General features: G+C 44.1%; 1 protein-coding gene across 1 annotated transcript in view; it reads left to right on the forward strand.

Annotated features, from left to right (window-relative positions):
- ABCA4 (ATP binding cassette subfamily A member 4) overlaps positions 1-24,342 on the forward strand; it is a 145,858-nt gene that overhangs the window by 26,313 nt on the left and 95,203 nt on the right. Inside the window, exons 7-11 of the mRNA XM_052637183.1 lie at positions 17,692-17,781; positions 20,123-20,363; positions 21,381-21,520; positions 22,142-22,258; positions 23,097-23,294. Coding sequence (XP_052493143.1) covers positions 17,692-17,781; positions 20,123-20,363; positions 21,381-21,520; positions 22,142-22,258; positions 23,097-23,294 — 786 coding nt within the window. The remainder of the gene's footprint in view (positions 1-17,691; positions 17,782-20,122; positions 20,364-21,380; positions 21,521-22,141; positions 22,259-23,096; positions 23,295-24,342) is intronic.

Below are 24,342 nucleotides of genomic sequence, written 5' to 3' on the forward strand. Positions count from 1 at the left end.
CTTCAAAAACAAAGTAAAACAAGACCCCAAAGTTGATGGCAAGGTTCACACTTCATCCCTTTCAGTGTGACTTTTCCTTGACATGTCATTCCATAATTTTCCCAGTTCACTGGGGATCCAGAGTGGGTAAAGGGGTCATACCTATGGATGCCACCAATACTGAGAGTCAAGGGCCCCAGAGAAGGTCTCTGCCAGGAGAATAAAAAGTCATGCATTTCTAACTTCTCTTTCCAAAGTGCCTCGAGGAACCCAGTTTTAGACAGTTCTCAGTTTGTTTTCAGACTCAGACAGGAGAGTGAGTAGGTGATGAAGGTCCGTATTCTGGACAGCTGGACCCCAGCACCATGGGCGGCCAGCGCCTGCATTTGTAGGTTTGTATTTGAAGAGCTGTGGGAGGTTCCCTGAGTGCCCGGGATATGCAATCCTCTGGGCACTAGGAAAGGGGTAGGGGCGTGTGTCTCTTTTTGAAGCACCTTTATAGCAAATGTATCTTTGGGACATGAGGACAGACAGCCTGGATATAGTAGGACAAAGGGTGACCTGGGCACAATGCTTCATTAGGGTCTGGACCCATAACTTAGACTTCAGATGTTTATTTATCATATAAGAAAGACCAGCATGCTTTTTCTTCTGTCCTTATATGCAGCTCTGGCAAGTGTCAGCGTTCAGAAACCAGAGAATTTTGGTCAGTCACTCTCACCTCCCTGAGATGGACCCTGGGTGCTTACCCACCACCCAGGTACACGTTTCCATGCACTCAAACCTGAATTGGACCAGGCACTGAGGCCAAGGGCCCAGCCAAGGTCTTCACACCCTTACTGAATTCCCAGCTATCCTGAGACAGACAAACAGGCCATGTCAAAGCACTGAGGCGTTTCCAGCTTGGTTGCATACTGAGTTACCTGCGAAGCTTAAAATTTACGAATACCACCTCTCCCCACATCTGATTGATTTTGATTCAACTGCTTTTAGCATTTTTAAAAAGTAATTTTCTTGTTTTATTTTTGGTGTGCTGGGTCTCCGTTGCTGTGTGGGCTTTCTCTGGTTGTGGAGAGCGGGACTACTTTAGTCGCAGTACAGAGGCTTATTGTGATGGCTTCTTTTGTTTCAGAGCACAGGCTCTAGGGAGCTCAGGCTTCAGTAGATGTGCACACAGGTTTAGCTGTTCTGAAGCATGTGGGATCTTTCTGGATCAGGGATTGAACCCGTGTCTTCTGCATTTGGCCAACAGATTCTTTACCACTGAGCCCCTAGGGAAGCTCTCTTTTAGCATTTTTAAAAGCTTCCCAGACATTCTCATTCCAGCCAGGGTTGAGAGTTGTGGACCCACAACATAGGAGTTTGATTTACAGACTTAATTTCTGTAGACCAAGCATGTGAATGAGTGCTAGTCGCTCAGTCGTGTCTGACTCTGCAACCCATGGACTGTAGCCCACCGGGCTACTCTGTTCATGGGATCTTCCAGGCAAGCATACTGGAGTGGGTAGCCATTTCCTTCTCCAGGGGGTCTTTCCGACCCAGGGATGGAACCGGGGTCTCCTGAATTGCAGGCAGATTCTTTACCAACCAAGCTATGAGGGAAGCCCAAGCATAACAATAACAGTACCCAAATGCCCCGAAGGCCTCGGAGCACTTTCACTTTTCACCCCTAAGACCAGGGTGCTGTGCAGAAGCATCTTCCCTGCTGTTGACCCAGAGACTGCCAAGAGGAGAAAGCCCTGGCAGATGAGCTAACCCTGCAGATAGGGTTGCCCTACCTTCCATCCTCTTGTTCCTGCTTGTGTCTGTGGGGGAAGACCTGACCAAGACAGGACACATGGGCCCAAGCAAAGAGGACAAACACCCTAGGTGGTGACCTTGAAATGTGCTTTTCCAGCTGACAAATGGACTAAGTAACTAAACATCTTTTCAAAACTACAAAGAAGGAAACCTACATGGCTCAAACGGTAAAGAATCTGAATTACAGGCAGACACAGCTTCGATCCCTGGGTCAGGAAGATCTCCTAGAGAAAGGAATGGCAACCCACTCCAGTATGCTTACCTGGAGAATCCCATGGACAGAGGAGCCTGACAGGCTACAGTCCATAGGGTTGCAGAGTTAGATATGACTGAGTGATTAACATGAACATGAAGAAGGAAACCTATAAGGAATTATTTGCAGTAAGATGGGGCTTTTGCTCCTATACCCACCCTATCAACGTTTTTAGAAAACCAGTGATGAAACAGGCACAGAAAAGCTCAGGGCAGACCCTCCAACCCTCTCAGAGGGGCACGGGCCAGGCACGGCTGCTCTGAGGCAGGGGCAGAGGCCTCCCTGGGACAAGGCTGTTGTTGCAGCTGGTTGGCTAGCAGCCAAGCTTAGGTCCTGTGTGGGGAATGCTGTGTCTTCCGTTCTCCTGGGCTGTTTTTCAGGCACATGTATATCAGTGTATAAATAAGCTTTCAGTAAGTGCCAAATTGGTGCTCACTAACAAAGAGAGAGGGACCAACTCACTAAGCCACTGCATGACACCTACCCCTGTTGTGTCAGGACCTGGGTGTGTGGGTGGAAGTTTAACCTCCAAACTGGCCTTAGAGCCAAGAGAACTAGCAGAGGGGGGCTGGGGACTCAGCACCAACTGGGGCCAGCTGTGTTTTTCCTCAGCCCCTTGGAGATCAGAAGTGAGTGTTGTCATCTTCAAATAATCCAAATGCAGTACCCACGCCTTCCTCCACCCCACCCATCCCCAGATGTACACTCGCATTCGCGCTCGCTCGCGCTCGCTCTTGGTGCCCAGTACCCTAGGCAAACTGGGAAAAAAACAGCAGCCAGCTGACTGGATTTACTCCAAGAAGAATTAGCCCCTCTTGCTTTCACCTGGGTTGAGATGGTTTGAAAGAGCTTGCCTTCACCTGTGGCCTTTTCGGACCTAACGCCCCCAGCTTGAAACCAGCAGCTCAGACCTGGGCCGAGGTACTGAGACTGCCGCCGCTACCTGAAACGTCTTGCACCTCATAAAAATCGGTGTGTCAGTTTCGGGTGAGGGGTTGGGCTGTTTCCCATCTGATCTGGCCCAAGGCGTGTGTCTCCCTCCCCCTCCTCCGCCTCCCTCTTGGATCCTTCCTGTTTTCTCCCTGACTCCTGGTGCACAGCTTTGAAATCTTGCTGAGAAGCAAATCTGTCCCTTCGGCTCCGCATGTTTATTTGTGGAAGTTCGGCAGGGGAACCGAGGCGGGTGCCAAGACCTGCCACGCTGCTGGGAAATCTGCGTTTCCCTCCCTTCCCCCTTCTCAGTGGACACTGATAGAGGAAATTGGCCTCCCCGGCATTTTGGCCCGTGGTTTTCCCCTTTGCAGTCGCTTCCAGTGTGACATGATTCAGCTTTCTTTCCTTTCCCTCAGCTACTACTCTGTCACGTTTTTAGTTTTCTGACTTCATTTTCCCTGTGTCTTTGTGACTATGGGGTGGCTGAACATTGATTGAGTTCCACAGGAGAAAGGCTGATCTTGGGGGTGCTTACTACATGTTCTTTTCAATGTCCTGCTTTGTTCTTGGCTCTGTGCCCTAAATTCCTGAATCACTGGGAAAAAGTGTGGGTGGACTGCCCCTGCTCAGTGTGAGCTGGCCATGGTTTCTGCTCTCTTGGATCATTCATTGCAGTTTGTTAAATTTCAACTATGCATTTCAGTTTTCGGGTGACGTTGCCTCCTCAAAATTCTCTGGAAAAGCCCCATGTCTCCAGGATTTTGCGATGGTTTCTCCCATTAGTGACTTCACTTCATGATCTCTCTCCTCCCATCTTTGAATCTTTGGGCTGTCAACATTCTCCCATTTTTGCAGGGTGTCTAGGGAGAAGGAAGAGAAAGGGGTGGTGCTCGGTGCCAGCAATGTGGAGGGAAGTAGAGCAGGCTGAGCGAAAAGAAAATCAAATTAGGAATAGATTTTTTAGTTTTTTGAAAATTATTTAGCCACAGTAAGTAAATACAGCTGATTTACAGCGTTAGTATTTATTCTTTCTGTAGCTACAAAATTATGTGTCTATTATAATTCAAAATTTTGGCAAGCTGATTTTGATAAAAAAGAAATGGAAGAGAGAGGGACATTAATGTATGTTAAATGTATATTAGGATTATGGGCTCGATTGGCCTTGGCCTGCAATGGTTTCTTTTCGGCTCCAGGCACTAGTAGGCCAGGGCTAATTTTCTTACCGGATGAGTTGTAGTTTTATGAATTTAAAAAGGAAAAAAAGACTGAGAGGTCAAAACTAAAGTCACTTAGGACACAAACAGTCCCCTGCAAAGACTGCTTTTAGGATAAAGTGTCCTGGGATTCTGGCCTTTATTCAGTAGCTGTGGATAGAGCAGCAACATGTTAGGCATCCGGTTTTCTCCAAGGTAAACTGGTTTAAAGAAGGATTTCTGCCTCTGAATTTTCTTATCTCTCCAGAACAGTAGTTCTTAATCTTTTTATAGATTAGGACTGCCTTTGAGAACGTGACAACAGCTCTAAGCCTTCTCCCTACAGAAATGTGAGTTCACACAGACACACAGCAGGTGGGGGCGCTTGAAGCCTCTGAATTCAGACCCGAAGTTAAGAGCTTTTGCATTAAAATTTCTTTCCTACTTACCACTCATGTATATTCTGTCCAAAATATTTGAAATACAGCCACAGATTCTTCCTTAATTCTCCTTATGAAGTAATTAGCTTCTCCCCTGAGCACAGGACCCCAGAGAGAGAGAAAGGACCAGAAGGCCGACAGCCTGCTGGGGCACACTAGACCTCCCGGTGGTCAGGGGCCTGGTCCCAGCTCTGTACTGGCCCCTTCCTTGCTGTCATTTGCAAAGAATTCAGCCTCCCCATGTGTAAAATTGAGACAGCAAAACCTATTCCGTGGATCTCATAGGATTCAGTGGTGAAGTTTACATTAGAGGTAGAAAAGCACTTTGAAACAAAAAGCATTTTTGCTCTTACAAAAATAAGAATGTAGCTGCTCTGTGGGGGCCTCTCTCATTGCTCCACTCCCAGAAGTGACCTCCTCAAACACTTAGGTGGGACATTCTTCCTCCCCAGACCCCCAGACTAGGAAGAGGACTATTTCAAGGGGTAGTCTCTTGGCTGCCCCTAGATTCCAAACTCAGCTTTGCATTCATCAGCCACAAATACTGAAAACAAAACTGAAGTCACCGCGGGAAGAAAAAGGCCCAGTTTCTGTTGAGCCAGAGAGAGTCCCATTACTTGTCTGTTCAAGAGCCCACCCTCTCATTCAGACTCTGCCCCTCCTCCCCAGTTCTGGGAGACAGCTTGTCTCTGTGACCTCTCCCAGTAGAGACAGTTTGGCATTTCCCCACTGCTCTGAGTGATTTAGTCTGAATTCTCTACTCATGACGCATTTCCTGGTACTCAGGGTGTCCCCTCCTGGTTGCCCCCTCACCACTGAAGCTTGTTTCCTCTCTTTTCATCTGATGCTTCACAACTGTCAGGTTGCAACAAACATGCTTCAAATCTACATTCCTCCAGTTGCCTAGCAACAACTTCCCTCCCGGATAAATCTGGATTTCCTGTAGCAGCCCACAATTAAACACAGTGGGCCCCTCACTGTCTGTCTACCGCTTCTTCTGCTTTTCACCTCTGTCTGGGTGCTTTAAAGACAGCAGTTCATCCCTTACTCCAGAGCCCTCCACCAGTTCCCAGAGGCCATGTTATCCTTGTAAAGACACTTTTAACCCAAGGCTACCTATTCACCCTTGTGTTAGATCCTCAACTTAGAAATCAATACTGTTTTCCAGATGGACTTCTTTGAATCAGAGAAAGTAAAACAAAAATTTCAACTCATAAAACATGACTTTTTTGTTGTGACAGCGTGGCATCTGTTTGATTAACCTGTTGGATCCAAAGTGTCAGCAAGAATTGCTCAAATGAGACTTTTTTAGTAGCTGCTGCTGCTGCTAAGTCGCTTCAGTTGTGTCCGACTCTGTGCGACCCCATAGATGGCAGTCCACCAGGCTCCCCTGTCACTGGGATTCTCCAGGCACAAACACTGGAGTGGGTTGCCATTTCCTTCTCCAGTGCATGAAAGTGAAAGTGAAGTCACTCAGTCTTGTCCAACTCTTCAAGACCCCATGGACTGCAGCCAACCAGGCTCCTCCATCCTTGGGATTTTCCAGGCAAGAGTACTGGAGTGGGTTGCCATTGCCTTCTCTGTTAGTAGGGAATATGCTTTATTCTGCCTCAAGAAAAAATATTACATAGTCCCAAAAGACAGGCATGTACCTCGTCCCTGGAGAACCCAGAGACCTCATGTAACCAGAATTTTCTTGGCTACTGTTTAGGACCTTGTATCCATTTTACAAGTTCTGGACCAAGGCCCAGGAACCCCTCAGACCTCCCATAGCTAATGGAAGATGATAGAGACCTACTTTTCTATAGCCCTATTTGTATATCCAATCGTCCTTATGAGATCTAATCAGGTCTTGAACTTGGGTTGAGTTCAACTTGAGTGCTGAGTTCTATGCATGACATAGAAGGGTTACTTGTTGTTTGGGAAATTGAGAAAACTTATTTGGCATAGGAATCAGTGGTGTGCGTGTGTGTGTGTGTGTGAGAGAGAGAGAGAGAGATGGTGATACTTGCCATTTATGTCTGTGACCTTTTTTTCCAGAAATGTTTTCACATTTCCATTCAAATAAATTTACAGTCCCTTCTGGTTCTTTTGGCAGGAACAATCCATGCAAATTAGAATAGATACTGGGGGAGGGAGCCTGGGAAAGTTATTTTATAATTTATGGCAACATCAATCAGACAGTTGGTGACCAGACGTATGAAGTGTTCCCTGGGGAGGCGGGATGGGGGAGCACTATTCTGAGATGGAGGTGGCATCTAAAACAAAGGTTCGAGGACTAGATCCTCATTATTTACCATCTCCACTGGAAAGAGCTAGGAAAGGCATTGCAGCTGTGGTACCAGGGACACAACTGGAACTCAGTAAATTTTTATATTAACATAATGAATATTATTAAATTGTTTTTAATGGGATATAGTTACTTTATAATATTGTCAGTTTCTGCTGTGCAGCAACATGAATCAGCTGTATTCACACATATATTCCCTCTCTCTTGAGCCTCCCTCCCTCCCTATACCCATGTAGGTCTTCATGCAGCAGCGAGCTGAGTTCCCTCTGCTCTATGGCAGGGCCCCACTAGCTGTTTCACACACGGCAGTGGATATATGTCAGTCCCAATCACTCAGTCTGTCCACACCACACCACCCCCTCCATGCCCACACATCTGGTCTCTACATTTGTGTCTCTATTCCAGCCCAGGAAATAGTGTACCATTTTCTTAGATTCCTCGTATATACGTGCTAATATAAAATATTTGTTTTTCTTTTTCTGATTTACTTCACTCTATAAAACAGACAAGACTGAAAAGGAGAATGTTAACCAAACACAAAAACATACCTCCAGCAGTGGTTCCTCCGGTCCCCCTTCCCCAAATTTCTGGTCTCATTCTTACTGGCGGGCCCTCTAGTTTCTCTTGCCATCTTTCCTTACATTCCCCCTCCACCTGGAATTCCTGGCCCTCCTGTTCTGTCCATAAACACTGCCTTCAGTCTCATGATCATCACCTTGTCTTCTTTCAAAGCATAACCAACTGTTAGCTTCCCCCATCCCTAGGGAGAGCCGACCACACCCTTTCTGTAAGTCACCGTTGTATCCTGTGAAAACATCTCTCATGGAACTTAAAATCACAATAGACTCGGTCTCTCATCCACTAGATTGTGTTTATTTTCTCATTAAGTAATACACTACACATTTATTGCACATTTACTATGTACCATACTCTGAAGATACATATTTTAAAAAGTGTATTCCTATGCTTAATGAATTTACAGTATAGTAGAAAGACAGAGGGGCTTCCCAGGTGGCTCAGCGATGGAGAATCCACCTGCCAATGCTGGAGACACAGGTTCAACCTCTGGGTCAGGAAGATCCCCTGGATCTCCAACCCTCTCCAGTATTCTTGCCTGAGAATTCCCATGGACAGAGGAGCCTGATGGGCTACAGTCCACAGGGTCACAAAAGAGTCAGACATGACTTAGCAACTAAAACAACAACAGAAAGAGAGATGACTTTTAAAAAATATCAAACCAATGTAAAAGTGAGAAATGGACAGAGGATTTAGGAGTAACTAGATGGGGTACATTAACCCAGGGGAAAGAGGGCAAGAAGAGCATGATGGTGGAGGGGAAGAAAGGTTTCTGGAGAATATGAGGTGGTTTTACATGAGCTGACTCTGGCCAGTAAGGTGAGGATGGGATGAGATGGAGTGGGTAGGCTGTTTTATTAGGCCCTAAAATGATAACCTAGCAACTAAGGGCAACAGGGTTTGCAGAGGCCTACAAAAATGCTTGAGATCTAAAAATAAAAAATGAATCATACTCTGGTTTCTCTTCAGATCACATAAATCTTTCACCATTTACTAAAAATAAAAATTATGGCTTCAAAATACAAAGAAAAAGCTTTAAAATAAAAGTTAATAAACATTAAATTGAATCCTTAAGAAAGGTAATATTTTTCAACTTTATGGTTAAGTTTAATATTCATGAAATTCTAAATTTAAAAAAATGGGTTTATAGTTCAGAGTCTTCCCCTTTACAAACAATAGTAAGTATTTGCAGTGATTGCTTAGACACTGTACCAGATCATTCATTAAATGAGCTCAGTTCAGTTCAGTCGCTCAGTCCTGTCCAACTCTTTGCAACCCCATGAATTGCAGCAGGCCAGGCCTCCCTGTCCATCACCAACTCCCGGGGTCCACCAAAACTCATATCCATCGAGTTGGTGATGCCATCCAGCCATCTCATCCTCTGTTGTCACCTTCTCCTCCTGCCCTCAATCTTTCCCAGCATCAGGTTCTTTTCAAATGAGTCAGCTCTTCGCATCAGTGGCCAAAGTATTGGAGTTTCAGCTTCAACATCAGTCCTTCCAATGAACACCCAGGACTGATCTCCTTTAGGATGGACTGGTTGGATCTCCTTGCAGTCCAAGGGACTCTCAAGAGTCTTCTCCAACACTACAGTTCTAAAGCATCAATTCTTTGGCACTCAGCTTTCTTCACAGTCCAGCTCTCACAACCATACATGACCACTTGAAAAACCATAGCCTTGACTAGAAGGACCTTTGTTGGTAAAGTACTGTCTCTGCCTTTGAATATGCTGTCTAGGTTGGTCATAACTTTCCTTCCAAGGAGTAAGCGTCTTTTAATTTCATGGCTGCAGTCACCATCTGCAGTGATTTTGGAGCCCAAAAAATAAAGTCTGACACTGTTTCCACTGTTTCCCCATCTATTTCCCATGAAGTGATGGGACCAGATGCCATAATCTTAGTTTTCTGAATGTTGAGCTTTAAGCCAACTTTTTCACTCTCCTCTTTCACTTTCATCAAGAGGCTTTTTAGTTCCTCTTCACTTTCTGCCATAAGGCTGGTGTCATCTGCATATCTGAGGTTATTGATATTTCTCCTGCCAATCTTGATTCCAGCTTGTGCTTCTTCCAGCCCAGCGTTTATCACGATGTACTTTGCATTAAGTTAAATAAGCAGGGTGACAATATACAGCCTTGACGTACTCCTTTTCCTATTTGGAACCAGTCTGTTGTTCCATGTCCAGTTCTAACTGTTGCTTCCTGACCTGCATATAGGTTTCTCAAGAGGCAGGTCAGGTGGTCTGGTATTCCCATCTCTTTCAGAATTTTCCACAGTTTATTGTGATCCACACAGTCAAAGGCTTTGGCATAGTCAATAAAGCAGATGTTTTTCTGGAACTCTCTTCCTTTTTCCATGATCCAGTGGATGTTGGCAATTTGATCTCTGGTTCCTCTGCCTTTTCTAAAACCAGCTTGAACATCAGGGAGTTCATGGTTCACGTATTGCTGAAGCCTGGCTTGGTGAATTTTGAGCATTACTTTACTAGCATGGGAGATGAGTGCAATTGTGTGGTAGTTTGAGCATTCTTTGGCATTTCCTTTCTTTGGAATTGGAATGAAAACTGACCTTTTCCAGTCCTCTGGCCACTGCTGAGTTTTCCAAATTTGCTGGCATATTGAGTGCAGCACTTTCACAGCATCATCTTTCAGGATTTGAAATAGCTCAACTGGAATTCCATCACCTCCACTAGCTTTGTTCATAGTGATGCTTCGTAAAGCCCAATTGACTTCACATTCCAGGATGTCTGACTCTAGGTGAGTGGTCACACCATCGTGATTATCTGGGTCATGAACATGTTCTTTGTACAGTTCTTCTGTGTATTCTTGCCACCTCTTCTTAATATCTTCTGCTCCTGTTAGGTCCATACCATTTCTGTCCTTTATTGAGCCCATCTTTGCATGAAATGTTCCCTTGGTATCTCTAATTTTCTTGAAGAGATCTCTAGTCTTTCCAAAATTGTTGTTTTCTTTTATTTCTTTGCATTGATCGCTGAGGAAGGCTTTCTTATCTCTCCTTGCTATTCTTTGGAACACTGAACTCTTATAGCTTTCCTTTTCTCCTTTACCTTTCGCTTCTCTTCTTTTCACAGCTATTTGTAAGGCCTCCTCAGACAGCCATTTTGCTTTTTTGCATTCCTTTTCCGTGGGGATGGTCTTGATCCCTGTCTCCTGTACAATGTCACAAACCTCCATCCATAGTTCATCAGGCACTCTGTCTATCAGATCTAGTCCCTTAAATCTATTTCTCACTTCCACTGTATAATCATAAGGGATTTGATTTAGGTCATACCTGAATGGTCTAGTGGTTTTCCCCACTTTCTTCAATTTAAGTCTGAATTTGGCAATAAGGAGTTCATGATCTGAGCCACAGTCAGCTCCCGGTCTTGTTTTTGCTGACTGTATAGAGCAGTTCAGTTCAGTTCAGTTCAGTCGCTCAGTCGTGTCCGACTCTTTGTGACCCCATGAATTGCAGCACACCAGGCCTTGCTGTCATCACCAACTCCCAGAGTTCACTCAGACTCACGTCCATCGAGTCAGTGATGCCATCCAGCCATCTCATCCTCTGTCGTCCCCTTCTCCTCCTGCCCCCAATCCCTCCCAGTCAGAGTCTTTTCCAATGAGTCAACTCTTCTCATGAGGTGGCCAAAGTACTGGAGTTTCAGCTTTAGCATCATTCCTTCCAAAGAAATCCCAGGGCTGATCTCCTTCAGAATAGACTGGTTGGATCTCCTTGTAAGAGTCTTTTCCAACACCACAGTTCAAAAGCATCAATTCTTCAGCGCTCAGCCTTCTTCACAGTCCAACTCTCACATCCATACATGACTACTGGAAAAACCATAGCCTTAACTAGACGAACCTTAGTCGGGAAAGTAACGTCTCTGCTTTTCAATATGCTATCTAGGTTGGTCATAACTTTTCTTCCAAAGAGTAAGCATCTTTTAATTTCATGGCTGCGGTCACCATCTGCAGGGATTTTGGAGCCCAAAAAATAAAGTCTGACACTGTTTCCACTGTTTCCCTGTCTATTTCCCATGAAGTGATGGAACTGGATGCCATGATTTTAGTTTTCTGAATGTTGAGCTTTAAACCAACTTTTTCACTCTCCTCTTTCACTTTCATCAAGAGGCTTTTTAGTTCCTCTTCACTTTCTGCCATAAGGCTGGTGTCATCTGCATATCTGAGGTTATTGATATTTCTCCTGCCAATCTTGATTCCAGCTTGTGCTTCTTCCAGCCCAGTGTTTATCACGATGTACTTTGCATTAAGTTAAATAAGCAGGGTGACAATATACAGCCTTGACGTACTCCTTTTCCTATTTGGAACCAGTCTGTTGTTCCATGTCCAGTTCTAACTGTTGCTTCCTGACCTGCATACAGATTTCTCAAGAGGCAGGTCAGGTGGTCTGGTATTCCCATCTCTTCCAGAATTTTCCACAGTTTATTGTGATCCACACAGTCAAAGGCTTTGGCATAGTCAATAAAGCAGAAATAGATGTTTTGCTGGAACTCTCTTCCTTTTTCCATGATCCAGTGGATGTTGGCAATTTGATCTCTGGTTCCTCTGCCTTTTCTAAAACCAGCTTGAACATCAGGATATTCTCTGTTGACATATTGCTGAAGCCTGGCTTGGAGAATTTTGAGCATTACTTTACTAGCATGTGAGATGAGTGCAATTGTGTGGTAGTTTAAGCATTCTTTGGCATTGCCTTTCTTTGGGATTGGAATGAAAGCTGACCTTTTCCAGTCCTCTGGCCACTGCTGAGTTTTCCAAATTTGCTGGCATATTGAGTGCAGCACTTTCACAGCATCATCTTTCAGGATTTGAAATAGCTCAACTGGAATTCCATCACCTCCACTAGCTTTGTTCGTAGTGATGCTTTCTAAGGCCCACTTGACTTCACATTCCAGGATGTCTGGCTCTAGATGAGTGATCACACCATCGTGATTATCCAGGTTGTGAAGATCTTTTTTGTACAGTTCTTCTGTGTATTCTTGCCACCTCTTCTTAATATCTTCTGCTCCTGTTAGGTCCATACCATTTCTGTCCTTTATTGAGCCCATCTTTGCATGAAATGTTCCCTTGGTATCTCTAATTTTCTTGATGAGATGTCTAGTCTTTCCCATTCTGTTGTTTTCCTCTATTTCTTTGCATTGATCACTGAAGAAGACTTTCTTATCTCTTCTTGGTATTCTTTGGAACTCTGCATTCAGATACTTATATCTTTCCTTTTCTCCTTTGCTTTTCACCTCTCTTCTTTTCACAGCTATTTGTAAGGCCTCCCCAGACAGCCATTTTGCTTTTTTCATTTCTTTTCCATGGGGATGGTCTTGATCCCTGTCTCCTGTACAGTGTCACGAACCTCCGTCCATAGTTCATCAGGCACTCTGTCTATAAGATCTAGGTCCTTAAATCTATTTCTCACTTCCACTGTATAATCATAAGGGATTTGATTTAGGTGATACCTGAATGATCTAGCGGTTTTCCCTACTTTCTTCAATTTGAGTCTGAATTTGGTAATAAGGATTTCATGATCTGAGCCACAGTCAGCTCCTGGTCTTGTTTTTGTTGACTGTATAGAGCTTCTCCATCTTTGGCTGCAAAGAATATAATCAATCTGATTTCGGTGTGATCATCTGGTGATGTCCGTGTAGTTAGTCAAAGGCAAATTTCAAAAGTAAAATTAAGAGCCTTAAAAATGTGTATCTATCTATCTGTATCAATATAGCTATAGACAGAGACACAGATGCTTTAAATATGTGAATTCGAGGCAGGATCAAGTTTTAAGATCAGAGTGTGCCTAGAGCCTATGGAGATGAAGGAGAGAGGATGGAAAGAAGCTGTCCACTGAGGCAAAGCACAGGCATAGATAGTATCTAGTCCACAGTTAAGTGAGGAAAACAACAGCAAACTCACAAAGAAGAGAAAGTACTTACAAGTGATAGGAGCTGTGACTGACTGATTCCTGTCTAGTCTCTGGGTGCATGAATGTGACAGTTGCTTATCTTCTGTGCCTCTGGGCTTCTTAGGTCTCTCTTAGGTGCCTCCCATCCTCTAGGACCCTTCTTGTTTTTCTCTGCACAGCTTCTTTCATCTCCATCCCTTGATTCCAGCTTCTTTCTAAGGCTGTCTTTCCTATTTCTCTTTTCTCCCCTCTCTGCATTTTGATGGCTCATCCTGGCCCACACTCAGACCCAGCACCAGCTTCTAGATCTTCAGGCTGGGATTTTGACAATGGGATGGGGAAGGATCACCCATGACTCCCAAGCTTCCAGCTCTGGTGACGGGCAGGAGGCAGTGCCACCAACTGACGAAGGGCATCACAGAACAGAAGCTGGTTTGGGAGAAGATAATGAGATCAGTTTAGGACAAATTGGATTTGAGCAAATTATCCAACAAACAATTGAAAGTTGGAGATGCAGATTTAGAGTCATCAACAAAAATGTAGCGGATTAAATGATAAAGGGAATGAAAAAACCCAGAGAGAGTGTGCGGAGTGAGAAGAGCGAGGGTATGGAGGTCCTCAGGAACCTCAGCACATATGCGGAAGGTGGAAGCAGAAGAGCTTATGGGACAGGCAGAGACAGAACAGAGGAAACCAGGCAAGATGAGTGTCGTGGAGGAAAAGAACATGACCAATTGTCCAGAGCAGAGAGGTCTGAAAAGACCAGAACAGAAAGCATTCCTCAGACTCTAAAACTGGGGATTCTAGTGAAACCATCTTGCTAGGATGACGAAGGCAGGAGACTGGGAAGTGCTGGTGAGGAAATGAATCACTGAATGCGAATTGTTCTTCGAAGAAATGTGGGAATAAAGGGTGGAGCAGGGAAGACCTTCTCCCAAGTAAGAGAGAATTCTTCCTGCCTTACTGGCTTTGAAATAGGACATTGGTGCTTTTTCTGCTTTTGAACGCAAACTGAAACACCAACTCTTTGTGGGTCTCCGGCCTGCTTGGGCTTCCCTGGTGGCTCAGATCGTAAAGAATCTACCTGCAGTGGAGAAGACCCAGGTTCAATTCCTGTGTTGGGAAGATCCCCTGGAGAAGGAAATGGCTAACCACTCCAGTAGTCTTGCCTAGAGAATTCCATGGACAGAGGAGTCTGACGAGCTACAGTCCATGGGGTGGAAAAGAGTTGGACATGACTGAACGACTAATATGCACTTAGCCTACCAACTCACCCTGAAGATCTTGGGATTGGCCAGCCTCCATAATTTCATGAGCCAATTCCGTATAATAATTCTCTTCCTATCTATCTGTCTATCTATTTTCCTATCTACCTATGTACTGCCCTTAAGCATACCATTTCATGAAGTAGCAGGTATAGAAACAGTCACCTGCTTGTTGCTATGAGCATTCATTCATCATATTTGATATGTGTCTGAATGTCTACTGTGTGCCCAACACACAGACATAGTTCCTGTCTACATGGAGCTTAGAGTATAATAAGAGAGACAGATAGCATGTGAACAGTAGAATAATTACCTGTGGTGAAGAGTGCAAGGAAGGAAATAAACAGGGCACCTTAAAAGAACTCAACAGAGCAAGGGCGAGTGAAGAAGCATGTAAAAAGAAGCATCATCTAAATCTACCATAAGAACACTGTCTTTCATATAGATAGTGGTCTTAGGAATCAGCCTTGAAGAATGAGGAAAACTCTACCAAGCGGAGGAGGGAGGCAGACAATGTGCATAAGCCAGGAAGCATGAGAAAGGGACCAGCACATTAGGAGTGTAGAAAGAAGTCTAGACTCTGAAGGAAAAGTAAGAGAGAAGGCTTGGGAGGGAGCCACACACCAGCTCATGAGAAGTCATGTGTGTCCAGCATGGGTACCGACCTTCTCTCCTGGAGACAGTAGGGAGCCACGGAGGATCTTTGTGTGGGAGAAGTAACATGATTGTATTGTCATGTTAGGTAACTCAGGCTATAGTGTGGAGGGTGCATTTGAAGGAAGGAGATTAGGGTCAAGAGGCCAGCAAGAAGACTGTTCTGATAAGATGTTCTGAGAAAGAAGCAAGGAGAACTTAAGCTAAACAGTTTAGTGAGCAAAGAACAAGGAGAGGAGAGAGTATTGATGCAATATTCATTTATTTATGCATGCAAAACCCTTTTTATTTTTAGAATTTTATTTTAGAAATAACTATAAAAGAGAAAATAACATCATAAATGCCCATGTACCCATCACCCAGCTTCAACTATTATCAACATTTGGCTGTTCTTGTTTTATCTGTTCCATTTTTCCCTGAAGTCTTTTAAAGCAAATCACACACAACATTTCACCCTCACATATTTCCCTATGTATCTCTAACATAAAAACTTACTTGTTTTAACAAAACCACAGTTCTGTGATCACTCCCAACAAAATTAATTCCTCAATAATACCTAATACCCTGTTATGTTAACTTTCCCTTTGCTTGTTACAGGTGGTTTGTTCAGATCAAAGTCAAAATAAGGTTCACAATAGCATTGTAATTGGTTATGTCTTGGACGGAGGAGCCTGGAAGGCTGCAGTCCATGGGGTCACTAAGAGTCAGACACGACTGAGCAACTTCACTTTCACTTTTCACTTTCATGCATTGGAGAAGGCAATGGCAACCCACTCCAGTGTTCTTGCCTGGAGAATCCCAGGGAGAGGGGAGCCTGATGGGCTGCCGTCTATGGGGCCGCACAGAGTCGGACACGACTAAAGCAACTTAGCAGTAGCAGCAGTATATCCCCTTTCATCTGTAATAGTTCTTATTGGAGGTAGTTTGGAAGGCTAGTCAGCAGGACTGTGATGTCTTACCATTGGGATACATTTTTACCTGCTGGCTTCCTCCCTTCCTACCTACCTCAGCCCCACCCTCTTATGGGAAAACAGGAATTAAAGTACTTTGCCCAACACTGAAGCTATTTTCAAGGAGTTTGCAAAGTAGTCATGGCAAGACCAAAGTCTGGGACCAGTGTTAAGGTTAAGGAGAAAAGACTTTTCTCAAGGTTATAGTTTCAATGGTGGCTTTCCTGCTCCTTAGTCTAGAAAATTCTCCTGCTGCTTTGTAGCTCTCATGCATAAGGAGGTCTTTCATACTGCAGTTATAAAGTAAGCTTGAAATGCTAATGCTCCATAAGTGTATATACACTTATTCTTCAGTTCAGAGTCAGAGAGAAATATGAGGGCTCCTGCACCTACAGCCAGGAGAGAGGGGAGCAGGACCACAGCTAGAAATAGGCCAGGGTGCTCAAAGCCTAACTCCACCTGCTTCTCTGCTTTGCTGCAGCTGGATCAGTACCCCCAGCATTTAGGAGAGCGGTACTGGCAAATGAGAAGGCAAGGCTTATGGCTTGTGGTCCACAAATATATGAATGATAATTATATGTTGAGCTTGTTAAAATGCAGATCTCCTCTGGCCTACTCAAGGGGCATGCTTGAGTCTGAATCACCATCTCAAAAGTTAGAATTCAATCCTAAAAAAACAGAGAACTGGTGATGTCAATCATTTTGAAACTATGAAGAATGAAGTCATTCATTCAGGACTTGAACTTGATTTCTGGCAAACAAGGTGTTCACATCAGGCTCCGGGCCTCAGAGCCAGAAAACTCATGAACTCCCACCTTCCCCACAGCAGTGGAAAACACACCAACAGCGCTGGGTTGCTGCACAGGCCTGGGGTCACTAGAACACCAGCATGAGACAGAGACTCTGAGAGGGAACTGCTCTCTCTATTCAAGGCTGCCAGCAGCAGCTTTGAAAAGAAAGGTGCTGGAGTCGGTCGACTCGTCCGTAAGAGATTGGTGCTAAACAGAGGAGGAAACACAACCTGTCTGGAAAGGACATAAAGGGATGACAACGACCAGGAACCCTGCGAGCGTCCGCAAAGCCCGGGTGAACAGATGGGCGCCGTCCGCACGCAGCCTTCCTTTACGCACCAGCAGCTGCTCTGTTTTCTTTTCTCCAGGAGTCTTGTTTGGTGTCACTAAACCAGCATTCAGAATCACTTTGGTGTATTTAATGTCACCATAAAACTATTTGTGATTGACTAGTTCAGCAGGGTTGAGAATAAGAACCTTTGATTTTCTCAGTTAGATAAAAATTTGTTTTTGAAAGCAATCTTGCAGAAGAGGTCCTATAATCAGAAAGAACGTAGGAAATGTTTTTCCAGCATAGCAGAGATCAGATAGCACCAACGTGCGTATGTAGAACTGCACACACACACACATATATGTTTTTAAAATATTTTTTTCCTATCAATTACAGTTTCCCAGACTCCTAGACAGCAGTTCTCAAGGTATGAATCTGAGATCCTGGGGAAGAATATTATCTGATATGTCACCAAGAATTCAAGAAGTAAGTGGCTTGATGATAGAAATATAATTCCATTATATCTTTCCACTGTTTTATCACACTTATTATATCAAATAATTTAATTGATATAATAATATCAATTGATATTAATAATATCAATTGATAGAATAATATCAATTGATATAATATAATAATTTAATAATTTAACCTCAGACCCGTTCAAGGAGAAATACATTCAATTTTTCCATCTAGCAATTTCAAAACACCTGTTCATATATCCTTAATTATCCATGCTCCTGAGTTGGAGGCAGACAAAAAGGAACCAATTGTCTAATTTCACACCTAGAAGGAAACAACACTTTGTCTGGTATAGTGGATTATCAGGGGACTTACAACTGAATTCAAGTCTTTTCACTCTTTCTGACATGATACAATATTCTCTTATGCCCTTCAAATCCATAAATCTATACCATTAATAGTAACAGCATATACTTACAGACTCTAAGTGTCTTACATACTTTACTCATTTCATCACAGAGTGACTTTTTGGTGTTGTTTTATAAAAGATGTGCACATTTTAATCAAATACACAAGCCAATTGCCCATATATAAACGATTTTCCAGTCACCAGATGAGAGGTGCTGGGGTCACGATGATGAAGAGACAGATATATGGTCACTGCCTTGTGAAATGTAAAGTCCACCAGGGAGGAGAGCTGTGAAATAAACAATTAGCTTCAAGTGTAGTGAATCTTATGAAAGAGAGGCAAAGGGGAAACATAATTTTCCCAAAACTTTTTTTTCCCCCCAGTATTCTCAGCTGATTTGGGCTTTGCCAACCTTGAAAACTGCATGGTTAGAATCTGTCCTCATGAAACTAAGCTCAGCCTGGGCAGAGAGCTGTGCAGGGCAAGTTAGAAAAGGGCCCATTGTACTGATGGCCACCTGCTGTAGTAGGAGTCTCTGTTTAACATTCTTCTCTTCATAAGCATTTAAAAAATGTATATCAGTATAATAGGGTTGAGGCTGATAGAGAATTTTTTTTTTAATCTCCAAAGCAAATCAACACTCTTAATTCCATGTGGGAGTTCCAGAAAGTTTCTTGCCTGACTAGAGAACAAGTCTAGCATTCGTGAGCTGCACTGAAGCAGATGGCCCTGTTTATGCTAACTGATACTAAGCCATTTGACCCTGGAACAGCCTCTTCATCTCTGAGCGCTTTGATCACATGAGCAACATAATAATGGTAATAACCTCTTACAAGACTGTCATAAGGCTTACTGCTATTAAAGCAATTTGAGATTCCGTCTTTATTATTGAAGCCTAGACTGTGATTATAGGCATGACTCACTGTGTGGATTCTCCACGGCACTCAACAGTTTCAGAGGGCAAGTGTTGGCATGTGGACAGAGAGGAGATGACAGGTGAACATCACTTATTGCAGCAGGAGAACTGTTTTCAGTCTCACCTGATTGAGTGGTTTTTTAAGATCTCCATATGCCTTTGAACACAGGTAACCAAGTGTGTCTGGGGAATAAAAGCAGCATGGTTTTTATTTTGTGTTTTCCTTTAAAGTCAAATGGTAGTATGGAAACTGTTATCTTGGCAACTCTGGCAGCCCTTAACTTAGTTCTCAGCATTATAGATTCATCTTCAAAAGATGAGGCCAGTGAGTGCCACCAGTACCCGTATGGGGAGAGGACCACCAGCCTCTTCTTAGTTTGGCGCAGAATTTAAAGAGGTTTTCCAGGAATGGAGAGTTCATTTGTTCTATATTTGCTTCGATCTTAAAATATATATACACACACACAGACTGAAAGAAACCACAAACCACACATTTCAGGGAAATGGAACAGTCCACATTCAGTAAAGCTAAGCTAATAAGAAGATAATTTTCCAAATATAAGAAACTAATTTCTAAACTATTTGGCCAAAGACCAAATTTGCCCTGACTTTGCCTTTCTAAGACAGAGCTACTCCTCCATTTCATTTCCCAGTTTTTTCCGGTAGCTCCATCTTGATGGGAATAACACAACCGAAGAACTGACTTACAAAGAAATATTCTCTACATTTCGCTAAGGATACATTCCCAGGGAATTCACACTAAACAGACTGGAAAAGAGAAGTAATATTAAAATGCTTTTGGAAGTTACCTCTTTTATATTCTTTAAGGCTCATCCTAGTTTCCTCCTAGGGCCTGAGTGGATGGCAGTAGCTTTTATTTCACACCTGGATTAAAGATCGCCAAGAATATTTATGTTTTCTTTTAAATGTGGAAATCAAAGGCATATGCTGAGATCTCTCCAAACTTTGGAGCTTTGGCTTCACAGTGGGTTGTGACTCTGACTGCCTTAGAATGACCTGAAGCCTTTGCCTTGCCATAGTTCATCCACCGGCCAAGTGTTCAAGACTTGCTATGGGTGACCAGACCACTCGTGCAGACTGGAGGCCCGGAGACCTTCACGCAGCTGATGGGCATCCTCTCTGACCTCTTGTGTGGCTACCCGGAGGGAGGAGGATCTCGGGTGTTCTCCTTCAACTGGTACGAAGACAATAACTATAAGGCCTTTCTAGGGATCGACTCCACAAGGAAGGATCCTATCTATTCTTATGACGAAAGAACAAGTAAGTTTTCTAAGTCCTGCATATAAATTGGCTTCTAATGTTGGGTTAAGCTGATAGGGTCACACTTGCAGGTGAAATTAATCCCGGGGTTGACTTACCCTGGGTCTTGTTGATCAGCTTTGGGCAAAGAGGCTTCTCCTTGTACAGAGTCCATTTCCCCAAGTAGGAAGAGGGGCAGTGCTCAGAAAGAAATCTGGAAGTGAGTCAAGGAAAGAACAGAGACCCGCTTGGAAAGGGAACAGAGGGGACATTTCCTACTGATCTGATTGAACTAGGGTTAAGTTCTAGAGGAAGAGAAAGATAAATGTGGAGGCAGCCCAGAGTTGCAAGCAGAGCTGGGGTCAGAAGGGCTCTGGCAAATAAACATGGCTGTGGGATGTTTTTACAAACACAATGCAGTGAAAATCTGTATGAGTACTATTGAATTGTGTTCCAAAAGGCAAGTTGCCTGCAAGTTATCTTTCCCACTTTTCCTTATTTTTTTTGGCTCCTGTGGGGTAAAGGAGGGTGGGGTATGGATGAAATGCAACCTAACCCACTAGTTAAAAATTAAAGAGGCAGTGAGGCACGCACCCAAAGCAGTTGGGCCCCAAGATAGCCACACACAACAAAGAAGTTAAGCGGCTAATTAAAGGGAAATTATTGAAACTAAAGCTGAGATTTCAAGTGAAGGCCTCGTTTGGCCTCTCAGTCCCTTTCATCTGAGAATGTCCTCTGTTCCTTTTAATAATCGCAAGCAGCCTTCTCAACCTTCTTCTAAAGCAAAGGAAAAAAAAAAAAAAAGAAACCGAGGGCAAGCCCCATCCTTTGTTTCTCTGATGAGGCCTTTATTGAGATGCACTGTGGCATTTTGTTACTTACTAATGATGAGCTTGTTATTGGTGGAGTGCAGCCTATTAATTCAGGTTATTTGTCAAATCCTCCAGCATATAGTTGAATGAAACACGTGATTTGAACACACTAATGACTGTGTTTAGCTGGGAGTTTCTGTAAAATCCGTCCCTTCTCTCCTGACAGCGACCTTTTGTAATGCATTGATCCAGAGCCTGGAGTCAAACCCTCTAACCAAAATAGCCTGGAGGGCAGCAAAGCCTTTGCTGATGGGAAAAATCCTCTTTACTCCAGATTCCCCTGCAACACGCAGGATCCTGAAGAATGTAAGGTCCCAGCTGGTCTTGTCCCTTCTGCCTTCTGCCTCTGGCTGTCCAGTAGAATGGGAGTGTATGTGCATGCATGTGTGTGTATGTGTGAGTGTGTGTGTGTGTTTTACTGTGCCCTCCTGGTGGTGAGCCTTCTGTTTGTTTTTTTGCTCAGTGGACATTTGGTTCCTCCCATGGGAAGGCTTTGTACCGGTGCCCCTGCCTGGACCCTCCCTTCTCTATGGAGCCTGCAATGATATTTTCTTCCTCATTGCCTGAATTCTATCCCTTAGAGAGGGGTTCACAGTTCTCTGAAGCCTGGCTTCCGGGAATAGACAAAGATAGGGAGGAAGGGAGGGAGAGCATTTGCTCACAGGGAGTCCAAATCTAGCTTTAATGAGATTCTGAGACAATAACATCATCAATATTAGGAATACCACTGAGAAATGAAATTCTGTCAGTCCTGGAGGCTGGGAAATAGCCGATTGTTCTGGGAAATATCAGTTGACTGAGAAAATAAAGACAATTCCTTGAAAACCCTTTCCTAAACAGTGCAGGTTAGTGACCGGAAAGGTACAACCAAAGATTCTCTCTTACTTTTTCTCTCTCCATTCTCTTGCTGTCTCTGTCTGATTTTAGGCTAATTCGACGTTTGAAGAGCTGGAGCGTGTCAGGAAGTTGGTCAAAGTCTGGGAAGAAGTAGGGCCCCAGATCTGGTACTTCTTTGACAAGAGCACACAGATGACCATGATCAGAGTACGGATGGCATTAGAGGTTGGGAGGGAGAGGGGAAGAGAAAGGCCAGGAAAGTTCTGTTTGTTTCCTCTTCCCATAACTTTCCCTGGAATTAGATCAAAATATAACAGGCACCAGTTTTTGAAGCTGTCCTGAACTGGAATCACTGACTTTGCATGGGACCTAGGGCTTTGCTGGTGGCTCAGACGATAAAGAATCTGCCTGCCATGAGGGAGATTTGGGTTCTCTCCCTAGGTTGGGATGATCCCCTGGAGGAAGGCATACCTTCCTCCAATACCCACTCCAGTATTCTTGCTTGGAGAATCCCATGGACAGAGGAGCCTGGCGGGCTACAGTCCATGGGGTCACAAAGAGTTGGAAACAACTGAGCGACTAAGCACAGCACAGGTTTCTGAAACTGGGGAAATACAAGAACCATCACATGAGGGCCTCCAATTCAAAGGGGCATCTCCTCAAGGGGCCAGTTCTGTAACTGCAAAGATAGTCAGATGTGTCTCTCTGGTCCCATTTTCCATTTTGCAAAACCAGGAGATAAGAGTCCTGCGTAGCAGAGATAATTTAAAGGAAACCAAAGAAAATCCTTAAGAAAAAGAAAGCTTCCAATATACCATGTCCCTGCCCCTCTCCCCCATTCCCACATCCCTCCTTTATTATAGAGACCTATGTTTAGGGGGAAAATGGGACATAGCTAGATATGCTTTATGATAGAAGAAAACCCACTAGATTTTTAGGGAACCTTAGAGTCTATCCTATTTGTTAAAAATTGGCAATGGCCTAAAAACAAGAACAGAGATCCTGTGGAATTCTAAATGCTGTAATTGTGTTGCTTCTTCCCAAGGACACTCTGGAGAACCCAACAGTAAAAGCTTTTTGGAATAGGCAGCTTGGTGAGGAAGGCATCACTGCTGAAGCCATCCTGAGCTTCCTCTATAAGGGGCCTCGAGAGGGCCAGGCTGACGATGTGGGCAACTTCAACTGGAGGGATATATTTAACATCACCGATCGTACCCTGCGCCTGGCTAATCAATATCTGGAGGTAAGGGTAGCAAGTCACCTGAGGGCCACCCAGGACCCCTTCAGAACAGCCCTGTACATGGAGCCAGAGATTCCTTAGCAAGTCAAGTGGTCTCGGGTTTCAAATCTCATTTTCTTCACTGAAAGATTCCCACAGTCTCCAAATGGAGATGGACCTTGTTCTCTGTCAGCTTATCCACAATTAAAACAGTTCCCTCTTCACATCTGCCTCCTAACAGCTCCCTCACTCCTTGGCTGTCCCCTTGAAGCCCACATGGTGTCGTGTCAGTCCTTAGCCACCTCTTGTCTGCATTGCCTCGGTGGCTGTCCACTGCTAGTGTCACCAAACCTCCAGTTATGAGGTCCCCCTGCTTGTTAGATACTCCCACCCCCAGATTCTACAGGCACATCAGACTCAGCATGTCCCAAAATAAATCTGCGTTCACCCTCCCTGTAAAATACATCCTCCTTCAGCATTTCCTACCCTGATCAAGTCCTCTGCGTTTTTGCAGATTCTTAAATTAGAGGTTTTACGGTCACCCTTAAATCACCCTCCATACAACACTTTTCATTAATTGTGTAACTTTGTGCCAAACTCTGTGCTAAGTGCTTTTACGTACCTTAGTCCCTTCAATCCTCCGACAGCTCCATCACGTGTTGGTTGTCATCATTCCCACTTTACAGATGTAAAAGCTGAGGCTTAAAGAGTTTAGGTATGATCCCCATTAGCTATTAGGTGGAGCAGACAGGAAGGGATACTGCTGCCCAGACTCCTGCCCTGCGTCTGTCATCCCCAGTCACTGAGCTTTGTCTTCTCATCTCTTAGTATTCCTCAGCTCCTCCTCTTACCTTCTAGGCTCTCTGAACCCCAGAGGCCTTCTCATCTTTCTACCAGTCATTCCTAAATTCTCCCTCCCTGGACTCCAGGGTCCATTCTTTGTTGGTTCAGCTTCTTCTCCATGATGACACCAGAGTTACATTCCAAACTCACATCTGCTAATATCACTCTCACACTTACAGTCTTAATGACCCACTCTCCAGGAAGACAAGTCCCTTCCAAACCTGCCCCA

This window comes from Budorcas taxicolor, chromosome 3 (assembly GCF_023091745.1).
Source record: "Budorcas taxicolor isolate Tak-1 chromosome 3, Takin1.1, whole genome shotgun sequence".
Lineage (NCBI taxonomy): Eukaryota > Metazoa > Chordata > Mammalia > Artiodactyla > Bovidae > Budorcas > Budorcas taxicolor.